This window comes from Paroedura picta, chromosome 3, assembly GCF_049243985.1.
Source record: "Paroedura picta isolate Pp20150507F chromosome 3, Ppicta_v3.0, whole genome shotgun sequence".
Lineage (NCBI taxonomy): Eukaryota > Metazoa > Chordata > Lepidosauria > Squamata > Gekkonidae > Paroedura > Paroedura picta.
The window spans coordinates 121,949,375-121,967,145 of record NC_135371.1 but is presented as its reverse complement, the minus strand read 5'-3'; the positions used below and the strand labels follow the sequence as shown (position 1 = coordinate 121,967,145).

Below are 17,771 nucleotides of genomic sequence, written 5' to 3'. Positions count from 1 at the left end.
GAGTGGGTGGGCAGGAAGGGATGTGCCAGTGTTTGTCTCTTGTGGTCCTTCCTTGCATAACCAGGGAATTGCTTATCTCCACTGTATAAGATGGTGAGTGAATTTCCTCCAGGCCAGGCTGGATTCTGGAGATTTTTGGTGGTGGGGAGGATCATTTGGGCATGAAATTGGGGTCACTGTGAGTAGGGCAGTAAGCTGTGAGTTCCTGCATTTTGCAGGGGTTGGACTAGGTGACCCTGGAGATCCCTTCCAAGTCTATGATTCCCCCTCCCTGCACTGGTACAATGCACAGATGGGTCACATGTAGAGGGCTACTGAGTCAGACTTGATCCCACTAGTACAATGCTGTCTGTTTTGACTAGCTCTCAGGTAGAGTTCTCAGTCTCAGGTAGAGGTCTTCCACATTCCTTATCACTTGATCCTTCAACTGAGACCTACAGGCAAAGCATATGATCTACCACACAGCCTCTTCTCAAGCCCATAAAAACTAACCCTAAAGACAGCTACATTTAAACTGAGATTGTCTAGAGAATCTAAGGTGGGTTTAGATGCAGAGCAAAAGACCTTTAATTTCCATATACTAGGGACCAAGCCCATTGCATTCAGGAATACAACAGGCGCTAGATTAGGTAGGCTGAGTAGAAGAACTCTGGACAGTCTGCCCCCAGGACCAGAAGGAGAAGGAGGGTCTTATATGCCACTTTTCTCTACCCAAAGGAGTCTCAAAGCAACTTACATTCGCCTTCCCTTTCTTCTCCCCACAACAGACACCCTGTGAGGTGGGTGAGGCTGAGAGAGCCCTGATATTACTGCTCGGTCAGAACAGCTTTATCAGTGCTGTGGCAAGCCCAAGGACAACCAGCTGACTGCATGTGGGGGAGCGTAGAATCGAACCAGACTTGCCAGATTAGGTCCGCACTCCTATCCACTACACCAAACTGGCTCTCTGCAGGCAGTTGTTAGGGAACTCATTGGCAGGGGCAGTTCTCATGCAGCAAGGATCTACAGCCTCAGAGGAAAGTGGAAGGAGTGGGGGATGGAAGGCAATTGGCTGGCCTCTGGACAGACAGGCAAGCTGGTTGGAGGAGGAGGCACTCGGAGGCAGGATAGTGGGTGTCCCGCCCTGAGTGGGTGTTATGCGCTGAGTGGCATGAGACATGCTCCTCCCCCAAGGCCTTACCAGAAATATATAGTGGAACAAAGTGCATCCCCACAGAAACATATAGGATTGACTCATTCATGTGTCACACTGTATTACCAAAAAAGCAGTCTTGCAAAACCTTTTTCTGTAATCTAAGTTCTGCTAAGCATTTTACCTTGAAATTACTCTTTTGGACATACATCTGCCTGCAGTGGTCACTCACCATGCATATCAAAAATAACATAATCTGGCCTGGTATCCAAATGTTCAGATCCATCACGTGCAATTACCAGTCTGTGGTATAATTGCTAGTACGAAACATCCCTTACCAGCATGGTTTAATTGGAACCTGGATTCAGCTTGTGAACGCGTTTGTCTGGCCTCAACCTTTACACATGACATAATGAAAGAAGAAAGGGCATTTGAAAGCATGCAGACTGCCTTGCTTTCACAGATGGAAACACCAGCCAGCATCTACAAACATGCAATTAAGGAGCAGGATTTCTGGGTCAGAGGGCACAACTTGCAATAGGCTTGAACCGCAGCACTCTGCATTTTAAAAACCAATCATTACATACCAAGTACACTTCACATAAAACTACAGCTTTCCTAGCAAAATATCTCTTTCCCCAATGTTTAAGCCACCATCTCTGAATCAACTCTTTAAATATTCAAAAGAATTACTGAGCCCTATTTTTATCTTCTTTTTTTTGCTCCCACTCACACAAATGTGATATTTATACAAGCAGTCCCACATTGCCAGGAGTGAAATCATCCAAAGGGCTGCCATTCCCCACACAAGGCTTTGGGTAGAAAGGAAACATCCATATCCCAACCTTTGATATTAAACAGACTGCTCTGCCATTCAGAAACTGACACAAAACACAGAATTTGAATGACTGTATCCCTCAATTTTCCTTTTCTCTCCCCTTAAAGTAAAACATGTTTCTGGTCCTTATGTTGTTCTTCTCTGAGGAGAGGTTTGTGAGGTGCAATAGTTTGGGGTGAGATTTTTATGTGAATGTACAGTCTAAGCATTATCCTCTGGCACTTATGGGCATGCATTTGCTATTGAATCAAATATGCCAGACATTCATGCTTATAGAAATCCACAGTGGCCAAACCCCATCCCACTGGGAATCCCATGGTGATAGACCGACCCCACAGCTGGCAAAACCTTTCCCATTCAGAAGCCCAGCAACATCACAAGCTGGCTGGCTGGAGAGGTGGAAATGGGCACATGCAGTTTGAAGGCGTAGGAATATGGTTGCTGAGGGGGAGCAGCTTCCTCCCCAGGCAATGCCAGCTGAACATTCTGTATAATCAAGCACTGGATAACCAACTTTCCAAACAGGTAGGTCCTCACATGATCCCACACAAAGACTGCACCATTCAACAGACACATGCCTGAAGTTGCCTTAACTGCAGTTCACAAATCATAGAGCCAGAATATAGGGCAAAGATGGTGATCCCCCCCCCAATTACAAACCCAGAAAAAGTTTTGAAAAAGTCCGTTGTCAAAGCTGTACATCAATACTATTAAGTATTTAATGGAAACAACTAGTTGCTTATGCTCAGATCCAAAATTCAAACCAAACCAACCTCTAAAGCCCCAATTTTTTTTCTTTGTGGCACATCAGAGCCAGCAAGCTCAGAGCGAAGCGGTGTTGTGCATTAATAGATCGTTTGCATATAGAGAGGCTTTGACGCACAGATCTGAAGTTGGCAGTCTGAGACTGAAAGTGGCTATTTTTTAAATAAGCAGTAATAAGGAAGGAATTAATTGGGGAGTAGAGCAGTTCTGCACGCCTAGCATGTCTGTCTCAAAGGACCCGAATAGAAACGGAGCCTTATGGGGATACATCAGCTTGGCGGGTGCAGGGGAGGCCAGCTTGGCAGGAAGAAACCCCAAAATGCATAAATAAATAAATAAATTCTAAGCTTTGACTATAGATATTGTATAGAATCTTAACGCAGTCTCCAATCTCATGCAAATCAGAACTCCTACAAATTTAGGTAAAATAAGGCAACACAGTTTCAAAAGAACAAATATCCAACTGGTATCATGTAGTTGGGTGGGGACGGGGGGGGGGCAGCCTCTTCTAACCCAGTATAGCATTCTACCTCTTCTGCACATAAAAATCAAAATTCTGTACCAAGAAAAGCTAAGTCATCTATCATTTATGATATCTGAAAATATTTGCATATATATGCTTTTCTTCTGCAATACTAATCCAAAAATCGGAGGAGAGATGACCCAGGAAACTACAGGCCAGTGAGTCTGATCTCGATTGTGGGGAAGATAATGGAGCAGAACTGCAATCATCTGGAGAACAATTCATTGATCCAGGGAAGTCAGCACAGATTTGTCTCCAACAGGTCTTGCCAGATCAACCTGGTTTCCTTCATTGGCTGAGGGACAGGCTTATTAAATCATGGAAATGCAGTGGATGTTGTTTACCTAGATTTCAGTAAGGCTTTTGACAAGGCTCCCCATGATGTTCTGATGGATAAACTGGAGGACTAAAGGTGGGATTTTTGGATGGTTAGGTGTATAGGGAGCTGGCTTGAAAACCTCACCCAAAGAGGGGTTGTCAGTGGTATTTTATCAGAGTGGAGGGAGAAGAGCAGTCGAGTGCCACAGGGCTTGGTACTGGTCCAGAACTTTTCAACATTTTTATCAATGATCTGCCCAAGGGGGCGTGGGGGGGTCTCCTCATTAAATTTGCAGATAACACCAAATTGGGAGGAGTAGCAAACACTCCAAAAGATAGAGCTGAACAAACTGGAAAAGTAGGCAAATGAGAACAAGATACAATTCAATAAGACGTGTAGAGTTCTACATCTGGGTCACAAAAATGAGAAGTATGCATAATTGATGGGAGATACACTTCTGGGTAGCAGAGTGTGTGAACATGATCCTGGGGTACTTGTGGGCTGTAAGCTAAATATGAGTAGACAGTGTGATGTAGCGGTGAAGAAGGCAAAAGCAATCTTGGGCTATATCAACAGAGGCATCACATCAAAATCACAAGATGTCATAGTCCCACTATATACTGCATGGGTCAGACTCCGCCTGGAGTACTTTGTGTGGTTCTGGAGGCCTCGCTTCAAAAAGGACATGGACAAAATTGAGAGGGTTCCGAGGAGAGCGACAAGAATTATTTGGGTCTGGGGACCAAGCCCTATAAAGAAAGGCTGAGGCCTTGGGAATGTTCAGCCTGGAGAAGAGAAGGTTGAGAGGGACATGATTGCTGTTTGAAAAGTTGTCAGAGGAGGGCAGGGAAAGGTTCCTGTTGGCAGCAGAACATAGGACCTGCAGTAATGGGTTTAAACTATGTGGAGAATGATATCAGCTAGATAATGGGGGGGGGGGGATTTCACAGTCAGAGTAGTTCAGCAGTGGAATCAACTGCCTGCATAGATGGTGAGCTCCCCCTCACTGACAAGTCTTCAGTCAGCAGTTGGACAGATCCTGGATGCTTTAGTTTGATCCTGTATTGAGCAGGGGGTTGGACTAAATGGCCTGTAAAGACCCTTCCAGCTCTATGATTCTATTCTACTATTCAACTCTGCTAGTTACGAGAAAGGCCAAGGAGATATACAAGCATAGAAGCCCTGTCCCATGACCAACTCTGCCCATAGCTCATCAGATCCACAACACAAACCTTCCCTCCCTCACAGATTTCTGAATTTGCACCAGTCATTGGCCACACATTTTAAAGCCCACCTTTGCTATCATAAGGCATCAAAATAGGCCTGTTTTAAAATAAACACAGATCAAAGAATGCCCATGGCACTAATGAAAATCCATAGCCAGTGACTGCCTTGACAGGGCAGATGCAAATCTATCTGTTCTTGTGTGATTGTAACTCTCATGAGAGGAAACAGAGACCCAGATATGGGACACTTGGCCCAGTCTGATTCAATTACTCTTGGGGGGGAAGGAGGGGGAGAGGCAAACCACTTTCCTGACACAACATTTGTCACACAGGAACCATTCAATTTCCTTCCTGGATCATTCCACCAGCAGAAAATGAGGTGGGAGATACCATGTGGCACAAAGCTGTGCTGAGGGAAGCCTCTAGCATGAGTTGCTTGCTCTCCAGGAGAGGCTCCTTGTGTAATAGGGGAAATACGAAGCTGAAGTAGTGAATTCCCAGAGTCTCCTCGAATAAATGCTCATGGATGTGCTCCTACAGTGTTTGCCTATTTACCACCAAGCCAGCCACCCTCTGAAGCCATACAATGGGTTGCCATGGAGACGGCTGCAATGTCACAGCGGAGGAAGGCAGCACAAGTGTGTGTGCGGTTTGGGAATAGGAGCTGGGGATTGGGGGCTCTCATCTCCTATATCTGCTCCCGACAGTGGGTGTGGGGTTAATGTGATTTTTCTACTCCATGGGAAGCAACTGACACACTACACTAGATCCCAGTACAGCATGAGTCACTCCCAGAACACCTTGGTTGGGCCCATTTTGTGATGAACAAATACTCATTAATCACAACGTTTCCATTATTGTGATGGGTGGTGTGTGACCGAAGGAAAAAAATGATTTACATACTATTTAGACCTCTTGGTTAGTAATCTTGCAGGATTTCTGTCAATGAAAATGATCAAGCTTGCAACAAAACATTTGCCATAACTGCAGCACTTTACATGGAGTGCTTTGCTTTCCCCCATTAGGAATGCATGTCAATCATTACATGCTGAATTTTGCAGGCTCCTCCCCATTCATTTCTATGACCACCACAGTAGCAAAATGTATTTATATTATTATTTATTATGGGATTCTATCTTTGGGAACTCAGGCCCTGGAAAGGGCCCCTCCCCCTTACAGAGGGAGACCTTGCCTTGGTGAGTTGTACATGGTACCCAGCTTGGCTGCAGCATAGCCAATAGAGTTATACAGCTGAGGTGAAGATCTGGGCTGATCCTGCATTTACTTTGTTTTTTTCCATAGTGGATCCTGCTGAATTCATTTTGATTTGAACTTGGGTCTTCCTCTATCCCCCCCACCCCAACTGAAACAGGATGTGTTCTGTGCTTGATTGGGAAAACACAGAATGGGGAGGGGAACAAAGTGCAACAGGAGCCTCTTTCTTTTCTTGAAGGGGGGATTGGAGACAGCAGAGGAGGGGGGAATAAATCCAAGAAGAAAATCTCTGCTGATAGAAGTTAGGGTTTCTAGAGCGCAGTCACTTTAAGACAAACCTTGTAACTGGGAACCAGGAAGTCTTTGAACTAACGCACTGGCCAATCAGGGAAGACTGCTTTGCTGCAAGGCACAGAGAAGGGAGTTAATTCACAAAAGGCAAAAATCTGCACACTTACTGATGCCAGGTTTTCAAATATGGAGGTTTATATCCACTTCTGGATATTGCAGGCGAAAGGTAGGGTCACTCTGGATCAATCACACATGTTGCAGAGGGAAAATGTAAAGCCCTCAAAATCAAAATGGAAATCGAATTCAGTGTAGACAGGAGGGATTAATTCGAACTGGGACTGGGTAAAAAGCCCCATGCAGACTACACCCTGGTCTGGGCTATTCCGCAAGTGGGCACAGTTGGGCAAGCTGCTTTGCCAGACATGCAAAGCGAGTGCCAAGTCATCCGGCACTTACATCTTCTCCACCCACGGACACAGTTCAAGCAAACCGGCAATCATGCAGTGATGGCTGTGAAGCCAGCAGGGATAGACTGGAAGGAAAAAATGCCCCTGGAAAAGGGCTCCAGAAGGCAGGATGAGGCCCAGGTATATCCTTCCCTGTCCCACATGAGGTAAGGGCTACCAGATGGCAATGGCAACTGATAATGCCTTACACTTGGGTCTGAAATGGGCTCCCAGGAAATCATCCCACTTGAACTTATCCAGGTTCTGGCTCTGTTTCTAGATTGTGATGGGACATTGGGAAAGCCTTTTAGAAGAAGTAGAAGAAGAAGAAGAAGAAGACGACGAAGACGACGAAGAAGACGACGAAGACGAGTTATATGCAGCTTTTCCCTACCCGAAGGAGGCTCAAAGTGGCTTACAGTCGCCTTCCCATTCCTCTCTCCACAATAGACACCATGTGGGGTGGGTGAGGCTGAGAGAGCGCTGATATCACTGCCCGGTCAGAACAGTTTTATCAGTGCCGTGGTGAGCCCAAGGTCACCCAGCTGGTTGCATGTGGGGGAGCGCAGAACTGAACCTGGCATGCCAGATTAGAAGTCCGCATTCCTAACCACTACACCAAACTACCTCTTTTAGGGAGGTAATCACTTGAACACAAGAATCTGCTTTACACAGACTGCTAACTCATCTAGCTCAGCATTGTCCAGTCCAGTCTGTGCCTGACGGTGGCTCTCCAGAAGCTGAGGTAGAGAAAGTCTTTCTGTAACAACTGTTATCTGACAACCTTTTAACTGGAAATGCCAGTCCCCACTGTGCACCACTTAACAGGAAAAGTCCTTCAAAATCTTTTTCTTCCTTCTTTGCATGTTCACAGTGCAAAGAACTATTATCCCCCTTTTATGAGCAGGCATCCAAGGCTTAGATAGCATTCTGATCTTAGCAAACTTTAGTCAAAATATGCACGAGTGCAGGTTGTTGCTGGGCTCATGAGCGTGCATTCTCCTTCTTCCCATCTTGCATAGTACACAAGGAATTCCATTGAGACAGTCCTCTAGTTATCTACAAGGTAGAAATGCAGGTACATGAATCAATCAAAGCTTATTTTTTCCGCATTAACAAAGACTCTAAGCCAGAGTTTAATCTAGGCTTAGAATTCTCATGAGTGCAGGGTTGTGGTGGTGGTAATTTTTCCTAATTGCTATAGGGTATGATAAGTCAGAATCACTTTCTACCCACAATTCCTTCATTGCACTGATTGAAATAATTGAGGGGGGAGCGGTGGCATGAGACTTGTACATGAGCCCAGCAACAAACTGGGTTTGCCCTCCAAATGTAGCTTTAGGGTCAATGTAGATGTGATTAGGATGATTCATGCCTGGGAGCTCCTGCTGTTCATTGGTTGTTTTGTTTTGTTAACTCATGAGAAGTCCAACCTGACTGCTTTGAAAATCATAAAGGTGAGACTGAGGAAGAACCCTTTCCTTGCACATCCTGATGTTTTTCATATCCTTCAAACCTGCAATTAGGTTTATAAAGAAAAAAGACAGGCACAGCATCTTATTAGTTGTTTATTTTTAAAGCAGGTGAGTCTTCTCACAGAGCTCCTATTTGACCCTGAGATCCAGGCCTATTATGACCAGGTGTTCTTACTCGCTTTCACCGTGCATGTCCACTGAGTTTTCTTTGTCATTCTGCATTAATTTTCCTAACTTCAGCGCTCAGTTCACTTTCTGTTCATTGTTTCCCTGGGTTTTCTGAGAATGCTTTTGTGCTGATTTCCCCATTATTTTGCTACCAGGTAATTCAAAAGCATACAGATTCTCTTAGATTCCCCCCCCCACGCCTTTTTTCCACCCGTCAAAGATCACTTCCCTGCCCACACTGAGGTGATTCCCTTGGATTTTCCCTCTGCCCTATTGCCATCCCACAAAGGTCACTCCCCCACCTACATCAAGATTGTTACACCCTCTTTGCACCTTCCACCATCCTCTTCCCTTCATTGGTATTCACGCTCCACGTTTCCCTCTTTATTTTTAATTTTTAAATACAAGCAATATGGATTGCTGATTTTTTTTTTTTAAATTAAACAACAGGGGGAAAGTTTAAAAGGAGCTGTGTGAGGTTTAGTTCCCTTTCCCTTCCCTTTCATTCAACAAACTTATGCCAAAATGCATGGGCAAAACCTTAACCATGAGATATAAATGGAAGGTACCTGTTGGATGCTACTGCTGTGATGTGGCAATTGTGTGATATTTTTTAAACTTTGGATGCCACCCTCAAATTGTAACAGCAGAATAAATACACTGTAGGGGAAAGAATGGTGTATAAGGAAGGCACTGAATCCAAAGTCATTTTACTGCTTTGAAAATCTGAAGATGTGCATGCGCAATGGGCCACAGTTCTCACTAGAGAAGTGAACTTGTATTTGAGTTATAGCACTTCAGACTTCAAGGGCTGGCCCACATGACTGAACACTCTGGCAAGGGAAGAAAAATCACTAAACTCAGAATATTGGTATTTTAGGAAGGGGACTGGCTATAAACTTCTTTCTGACATCTAGTTTTCTGCAGGAGGGAACTTTTCTTTTTTTTGTATGAAAGAACATTTATTCTAAAATAGTCCCACCTGCATTTTAAAGTGGAACAGCCAAATACAGAGCTTACCACCTCTGTGAGAACTAGGCCACAACACAGCAGGTGGTCTTGCAAATCACTCAAGACCCAATCAGTTAGTGAAAATGCAGCACTGAGCACACATTCCAGCTGGCCTCACAGCAAAATAATCAATTACCAGTGCCGTCCAAGTTACACTCTACTAAGTCCACTGGCTTAAGTCGACTAAGAAAGGTGTACCTCCACTTAAGATTGCACTGTGAATCTCCGGCACACATCTAGTTCCCTTCTTCAGTGAATGACATTGTCCCACTGACCACAGTGCATGGACAGCTATCTGAATGTGTAATGGAGACTATGTGGACTGCTGCAGTACTCATCTCATTCCCCATGAGGACACCGTATGTGGAAGATTACTGGTTGCCCATTGCTAAAAGTTGAGCCAACCACTGGGCCTCCTCTAAAACAGGGGGGAGGCACCTTGGAGAGCTGAATCTGTCCCCCAGCTAGTACAGGCCGTGTGCAGAGTCAGTGACTGGCCATTTGCTTAATAAGTGACATGAGCCAATGCAAAAAACACTGGCAGAACAAACAATAGTGAGAAATACAGCACGCAGACAGATGGAAGGGATGACTTCACCCAACTCCCGTTAGCAACAAGGGACCAGGTACTCCAAAGAGGACACTGAATGCCAACTCAAAAGAGCTTGCAAGGTTTCCAGCAGCAGCAGCAGCAGCAGCAGCAGGAGAGTTCACTTGAGGCCACAGTTTCCGCATTGACCAGTGATATTATCTGGCAAGATTGCCCAGATCAGTTCTCTCCCTGTGTGAAGGCTTCAGTCTTCTAACTACAAGCGACAATAGTCCGTATGCAAAGGAATAAATTTAACACACAGTCTTTAAGCCACTTACTCTACCAAAGCCTGTCTGACATTTCATCCTTTAATGCAGGTACCTTTTTGGTTAACTCCTGTCAGTTTCAGTCTGGCTCCTCAAGTGTTATTGGCTCAGCCAGCTGGCAGGGAGAACAATCCTCAGGTGAACAGCCTTTTTACTCTTCCAAGATCTACTTACTGCATTCTTGTTGTCTCTCTCACACATAAACACACACAGAGGACTGAAGAAGAGTTGGTTTTTACACCCCACTTTCCACTACCTGACAGGGTCTCAAAGTGGCTTACAATCACCTTCCCTTCCTCTCCCTACAACAGACATCCTGTGTTTCTCTCACATCCATATTAACCATTCTTGCTCACATCAAGAATATAGGGGAAGCATCTTGGGTATTTTGCAACTTCCCTTTCTTACTTGTCCACCTCTGGAGATAAATATGCCACATGTGTCATCCAATCCCCTGCCATGTCTTGTGGCAGCACAATGTCTCTTTGTCGCCTGCCATATATCTCTGAGGAAGGAATTGAGTACAGATGGGTATTTCATGACAAGCATCACTTTAAACACTGCAAAAGAAGGTGCAACTGGGGGAAAGAGATTGCCAGTCCTTTTTTCCCTGATGCAAAATCCTTGCTGGTGTTCTTCAAACCCTTACACACCAGACCCCAACCTAGACACCTTCCTTTGTTCCCACATAAGATCCAATGGGAGCGCGTGATGTCCAAAGGAACACACTTAGCACAGCCTTGTGGCCTTAGAGGATAGTACTTCTGTCAGTCTTGGCTATGCCATGACAGATTTGGCTAGTAGTGTTTGCTTTTCCTCCTCTCTCATTTGGAATATACTGAAGACTCTGGTGGGTGCAAGCACCTAATCTACTGTCATGAATCAGCCAAGCCTGAACCCTGTGCAGCCAGCCCAGCACAGGCAGAAGCCGACCAGCAGAGAAATCAGGTGCAGGCATGCCCAGACTTGCAGCCAAGAGAGGACTGTTCCTGAGCTGGGCCTGCGGCTATAAAGTCTCCTGAGAGACACATCTGAGCATAGACGCAACACATAGGACCCTGCAATACTGACACTGCTTCGATTAGTTACTGGAAGACTGACCTTGGACTGAACAACACTGGACTTCTGAAACCTCCATGGGTCTTAGATTCAGATGTAGCCATGCTTATTTGAAGCAGTAGCCAAAGTCTGAGTCCAGTGGTACTTTTAAGATCAACAAAGTTTTAGTTAAGTTGTAAGCTTTTGTGTCCATTGCACACTTCATCAGACATGAGGGCAAGTGTCTGAAGAAGTGTGCTGTGCACACGAAAGGTTATATCTTGAATTTTAAAAAATGTTGGTTTTAAAGGTGCCACTGGACTCAAACTTTGCATTACTGCTCTGTTCTACTCCTCTGGCCTGGTTATCTTTGGAAAAAAATAGAAATGCTGTAACCCAACACCAGAAGCCAGCAAGCCAGTACATGTACTTAGGAGGTTTCTGAACTCTCCCTGAGAGAATGGGGCTTAACGGAGGACAAAGCATCCAAGCATATGTAATTCTCCATGCAAGCCCAGGGCCTCCTAAGCAATATGGACACAAATCAATGCCCAACTGGACAAACAGGCTTCACAAACAAGACAGACAAGTTAAGAGGGAAAATGTGGGGGTCAAACTGAAACAGAAAGAGCAAGATTGCCCCAAAGCCTCTCAGCAGCACGTGAGCCAAGCACCAAACAAGGCCCCACCTTGTCTCTCTGAATAGACCTGCATGTAGCTGGAGACCACTATTCTTTGTCAGACACAGCAAGTGTCATTTGTTAGAGCCAGTGTGGTATAATGGTTAAGAGCACTGGCCTCTAATCTGGAGAACCAGGTTTGAATCTCCATTCCCACTCCACATGCAGCCAGCTGGGTGTCCTTTGGCTAGTCACAGTTCTCTCAGATCTCTCTCGGCCTTACCTAGACAATTGTAAGCCACTTTGAGACTCCATCGGGTAGTAAAAAAGCAGGATACAAAAATACAGGTCGTCTTCTTCCTTTCTAGATACAAAGACAAATTGCAACATTTTGCTACAATCTTATTCTAGACAGACCACATGGTCAGTCATGTCAGCATTTCTAAATGTCTTAATCTGTATTCAGAATTTTTAGAATCTGCTCCTGAGTGTTTACCAAATTCTAAATGATATGCCTTGTTGATGTGAATTAATTGCCTGGCACTGTGTCTGGGCTACTGCAGCAATGGGAAGATCTTGTCTCATTTAATTTTGGTCCAAGTGCTTGACTTAAATTAAACAGAGACTATAACATAAAACTAAGCAAGCTAAAATTCCAAACTGGAAGGGTCAGGGTTTGCTGAACTGCCCTTCAGAGTGAAAACTGCATATTTAGAAGAAGAAGAGTTTGTTCTTATATGCTGCTTGTCTCTACCAAAAGGAGTCAATCAGCTCCCCAGGGACAAATTGTTCTTTGGGGTTAGGGGGACTCTGCAATGACAGCTCATCTCCAGGCTCCTGGAGATGAAAGGGCTTTCTTGGGAGGGGAGAACTATGTGGCACTGTGCCCCAGAGAGGTTGCTGGATGCCAATCTCCTGTTGGGACCTGGGGATTTGCTAGAATTGCAGGTCATTTTCAGGCAACAAAGATCAGTCTCCCTGGAGAAAAGGGCTACTTGGGAGGTTGGACTCTGGCTTTGGATCCCATGGAAGCATACCTACTGGATGGGGGATACGCTTCTAGGTAACACTGTGTGTGAACGAGACCTTGGGGAACTTGTGGATTGTAAACTAAACATGAGCAGGCAGTGTGATGCAGCGGTAAAAAAGGCAAATGCCATTTTGGGCTGTATCAACAGGGGCATCACATCAAAATCACAAGATGTCATAGTCCCATAGTATACGGCACCGGTCAGACCACGCCTGGAGTACTGTGTGCAGTTCTGGAGGCCTCACTTCAAGAAGGACGTAGATAAAATTGAAAGGGTACAAAGGAGAGCAACGAAGATGATCTGGGGCCAAGGAACCAAGCCCTATGAAGATAGGTTGAGGGACTTGGGAATGTTCAACCTGGAGAAAAGGAGGTTGAGAGGGGACATGATAGACCTCTTTAAGTATTTAAAAGGTTGTCACTTGGAGGAGGGCAGGATGCTGTTTCTGTTGGCTGCAGAGGAGAGAACACGCAGTAATGGCTTTAAACTACAAGTACAATGATATAGGCTAGATATCAGGAAAAAAAATCACAGTCAGAGTAGTTCAGCAGTGGAATAGGCTGCCTAAGGAGGTGGTGAGCTCCCCCTCACTGGCAGTCTTCAAGCAAAGGTTGGATACACACTTTTCTTGGATGCTTTAGAATGCTTTGGGCTGATCCTGCGTAGAGCAGGGGGTTGGACTAGATGGCCTGTATGGCCCCTTCCACCTCTATGATTCTATGATTCTATAATTTCTGGGTCTCCCACACCACCCCCTCCAGCTCCATGCAGGGGCTCATGGTAATTGCAGTTCATGGATATCTGGAGGGTCACAGTTGGCCACCCCCTAATGTAGACCCCACTCATGTGCCACTGTAAGATTTGGAACCCAGTAACCACCAAGGCTTCAGTGGTATCAAAACACAAGGTGCAGTTAGGGCATGTGCACTAAGGCTGGACCATGACTGCAAATCAGAAGTCCATTTAAAATTGCCTCCCAACTGTGAGAAAGCAGCTGAAGAACTCTTTTAGCAGCCCATGGGGAATTTGGTTGTCCTGGTAAAGCCAGAGTTCTGCGGGAACTCAGATCCCTTCATTTAAAGGCAGGACACAAGTGGTAAGAAAGCCCACTGCCCTCAGAATACTGGGAAATGTGAAACCAATCAGCACATGCTTCCCCCTCCTTTCTGATGAGATAGGAACTTGTCCACCTCGCTTGCTCCCTGCCTGCCACCCATATGCTCTGCTGTGACATGGAGTGAGGGAATACCTTATTCAATACTCATAGTGGAGCCATTGAGGATCAGCTGAAAGTTCTGGCAGACATCAGGCATCAAAACTTTATCTCAGAGAGCAGCCTCACTGCCAGGAGCCTCAAACTTCAAGGCTAAGCCTTTCCCCCACAGCCAGAGACCAAAAGCAGCAGACGTTGGAACCACATGTCGCCTCTGTGTGTGTGTGTCTACACACATGCACATATGCCAAAGAAAGTGTTTGTAGCCTCATCCAAACTGAGGGTGTCATGCTTTTTCTTGTTTATGTCTGATGCAGTACAATTAGAAGACAAGAGCTGGTTTTTATACCCTGCTTTTCACTACCCAAAGGAGTCCCAAAGCAGCTTACAAATATCTTTCTCTTCCTCTCCCCACAACAGATACTCTGTGAGGCAGGAAGGGCTGAGAGACCTCTGTTCAGCAAGAACAGCTTAGAGAACTGTGAATAGCCCAAGGTCACCCAGCTGGCTGCATGTGGAGGAGTAGAGAATCAAACCTGGCTCTCCAGATTAGAGCCCGTCACTCTTTAGCCACTACCCCATGCTGATTCTTAGCCACAAATGGCCCTGACCACAAAAGCAAAACATCTTCACCACGCTTCAAGAGCCAGACTTGCTCCTTTCCCACTGCATGTGGTTATGTCGGGACAGAGGGACGCCAAAGAGAAAGAGTCCCTTAATGGATGATATATCCAATCTCTGTCAGCTAAGAAACCCAGCATACCCCTGACTATGCAACTGCACAATGGGGGAGAAGGACACTTGCTAGGTCCCTGCAACTTTGGCAGCCCAGAGAACTAAATGCACCAACGAACACGGACAAAACTAAGGTGGGGCAGGAAAATGTACAGCCAGTTCCATTTCAGAACTCCGTCCACTAGATTGTCTCTGCCATCGGCACAAGGCTGCCATGCTTGGGAGCACTGCCATTGCCACCGCTGACCGTGCTGCAATCCATCCTTCGGGCACCTGGCAAGATCTCGCCAAAGGACAAGCAAGTCAGTGAGTCAGCTCCGGAGTGTCCAATCTGAACAATTGGTTTTCACCTACCTAAAGCTTCCTCCTGTTGTCTGAGAGGGATATTGATGCCAGCAGAGTACTCAGTCTTCTAAACCCATGCCTTCCAAGTCTGCCTGTAACCCACCCTCCTCCATTCTCTACACCAGAGAGGGGTGAATATTCAATATAAGGTTTAATGTCGAAGCTGGAGCCATAACAACCAGAGGAGGTGACTTTTAGCTGCCAGTGATGAAAGGCAATATGTTGGCAGCATTGCAATACTGATAGTGAAGATACATAAGAATGTAAGTATAGCCTGCAAGTACACAGCACTGGTCTATCTAGTCCAGGATACTGATTCACACCATGACCCACCACTTGTCCTGGGGATCCAGGACAAACAGGGCACAGAAGCTGAGGCTCTCCCCTACTGTTGCTACAGGAAGGTCTGTAACTGGACCCCTCGGTCCATGATGCTTACCTGTACTGGGCTTGGAAGTGATTCTGTACGAAACTCTGACCCTTGAGAGGCTGGATGGCCGGCTGGACGCTCCCGCTGCTACTGTTCTCCTCCTGTTCAGGTGGAGGCTGAGGGGAAAACAGAGGCAGAGGCTGAGTTGGGGCTGCTGAGACACCTTACAAACCTAGATGAGGGCACCTAGCCAAATCTACTTCTCATAATGGGCTCAGTTTCAAAATCCTGGCTGTACCCTTCGCTTCCCTGCCCACCACCATTTTCCTCACTTTTCACACTTCCCACTGACTTTCCATAGCAAAGCAGTTTCTAAAAGGGGGAATGCAGTGTTGGCTAGGTGACCACGTTATAACCTGACAGTTTGGGAATCAAGAATTCTGGAGGCGTGTTTGTATATTTCAGTTTTTACAAATATGTCCTCTTCTATACAGTCATTATGATAAGAGAAGAAACTACCAGCTTCAGAGAACCCCTTTTATTTTGTAAATCAGAAGGCTGGGGCAGGGACCAAGTATCAAATAAAGCAGACATATTACCTTCCCTCAGAATACCCTGACTGGGATAGCCCAAGCAAGCCCCATCCTGCCAGATCTCAGAAGCTAAGCAGGGTCAGCCCTGGCTAATATTTTGATGGGGAGACTCCAAGGATTTGGGTGGTAATTCCTCCAAGGAACACTAGGGGTCATGGTGCAGAGACAGGCAATGGCAAACCACCCGTGAATGTCCCTTGCCTGCCTGCCAGACAATCCTTGGATCTCCTGGCTCTACTACACACCAGCCTTTCTCAACTTTTTTACCATTGAGAAACCCCTGAAACATTCTTCAGGCTGTGAAAAACCCTAGAAGTGGTGCAATCCTGCAGACTGTGGTTGGGAAGGTCTTTCCCCTTCCCTCCAACCATCACTGGCCATTTTGGGAGAGGAGGATGGGCCATATATGGTGATATCACCCGATTAAATCTTTAACAATTTTTTAAAATACAGTAAAAAATAATTAACTCTTACTCATTCAGGAAACCCTTCCAGGGCCATCAAGAAACCCTGGTTGAGAAAGCCTGCTATACGCACAAGCCATACCACAACTGTGCCCCAGGGTAACGGCAACATCCAAACTGGGCAGCCACCGCCTCACAGTTCAGGAGGTGGTGCTGGCCATACTCCCCCCTCCCTGGCCGCCATTAAGACAAACAAGATTAGCGTTTTAATGGATTTTGCAAAAGTAGCAGAATGGATGAAAAAAAGATTTGGGGCATCATTAATCAAACCATTCGCCCCGTCAAGGAAAGCAGTTTCTCTTTACAAAAGCAAAGGAATTGGATACCTCCTCATGCGAGAGGAAGAACAACGGATTTAAAAAGTGATTACTTGCTGGCTTTACCAAGCAAGCAGTTTTTCTCCAGCCTTAAATGGAGACTACTTTTGAACATCAGGCTGCCAGCTCTGGGTTGAGAAAAACCTGAAGAATTTGTGAAAAGAGCCTGCAAAAGGTAGGCTTTGAGGAGGGACTTCAATGGGCTGTAATGCCATACAGTTCACTGTCTAGGCCAGTGGTTCTCAACCTGGAGGTCAGGACTCCTTTGGGGGTCAAACGACTGTTTTGCAGGGGTCATGGCAGGGTGAGCAGCTTGACGGGGGTACTGCTACTGTTGCCACTGTTCCTGAAGGCACCTGCGCTTGGCTGCCAGTCGCTCCAACAGTGCCTCCATCGCAGTGCAGTCTCCCACCAGGCACTCCAGGTGGGGGCACAGCTCAGTGGGACAAGAGGCAGAATGAATTGAGAAACCCTGGAAAAAAACCAATTTATATACAATCATGAACAATGGATTTTCCGTGAAAGAACACTTGCATAATTTTATGGTTGGGGGTCACCACAACATGAGGAACTGTATTAAAAGGTCGCAGCATTAGGAAGGTTGGTCTAGGCAATCATTTTCTCTAGGAGAACTGATCCATGTTGCCTGGAGATGAGCTGTAATTCCAGGGGATCTCCAGGTCCCACCTGGAAGCTGGCATCTATATCTGAACATGGCTGCACACTGGTTCATAAAGTGGTTCAAATGTTCACAAAATTCTACGCAAAACTTCTTTGT

General features: G+C 45.8%; 1 protein-coding gene across 2 annotated transcripts in view; it reads right to left on the bottom strand.

Moving 5' to 3' along the window:
* Window positions 1-17,771, bottom strand: part of USP43 (ubiquitin specific peptidase 43) — a 149,891-nt gene that overhangs the window by 74,837 nt on the left and 57,283 nt on the right. For both annotated transcript variants that reach the window (XM_077327524.1, XM_077327525.1), the window contains exon 3: window positions 15,689-15,795. In XM_077327524.1, coding sequence (XP_077183639.1) covers window positions 15,689-15,795 — 107 coding nt within the window. The remainder of the gene's footprint in view (window positions 1-15,688; window positions 15,796-17,771) is intronic.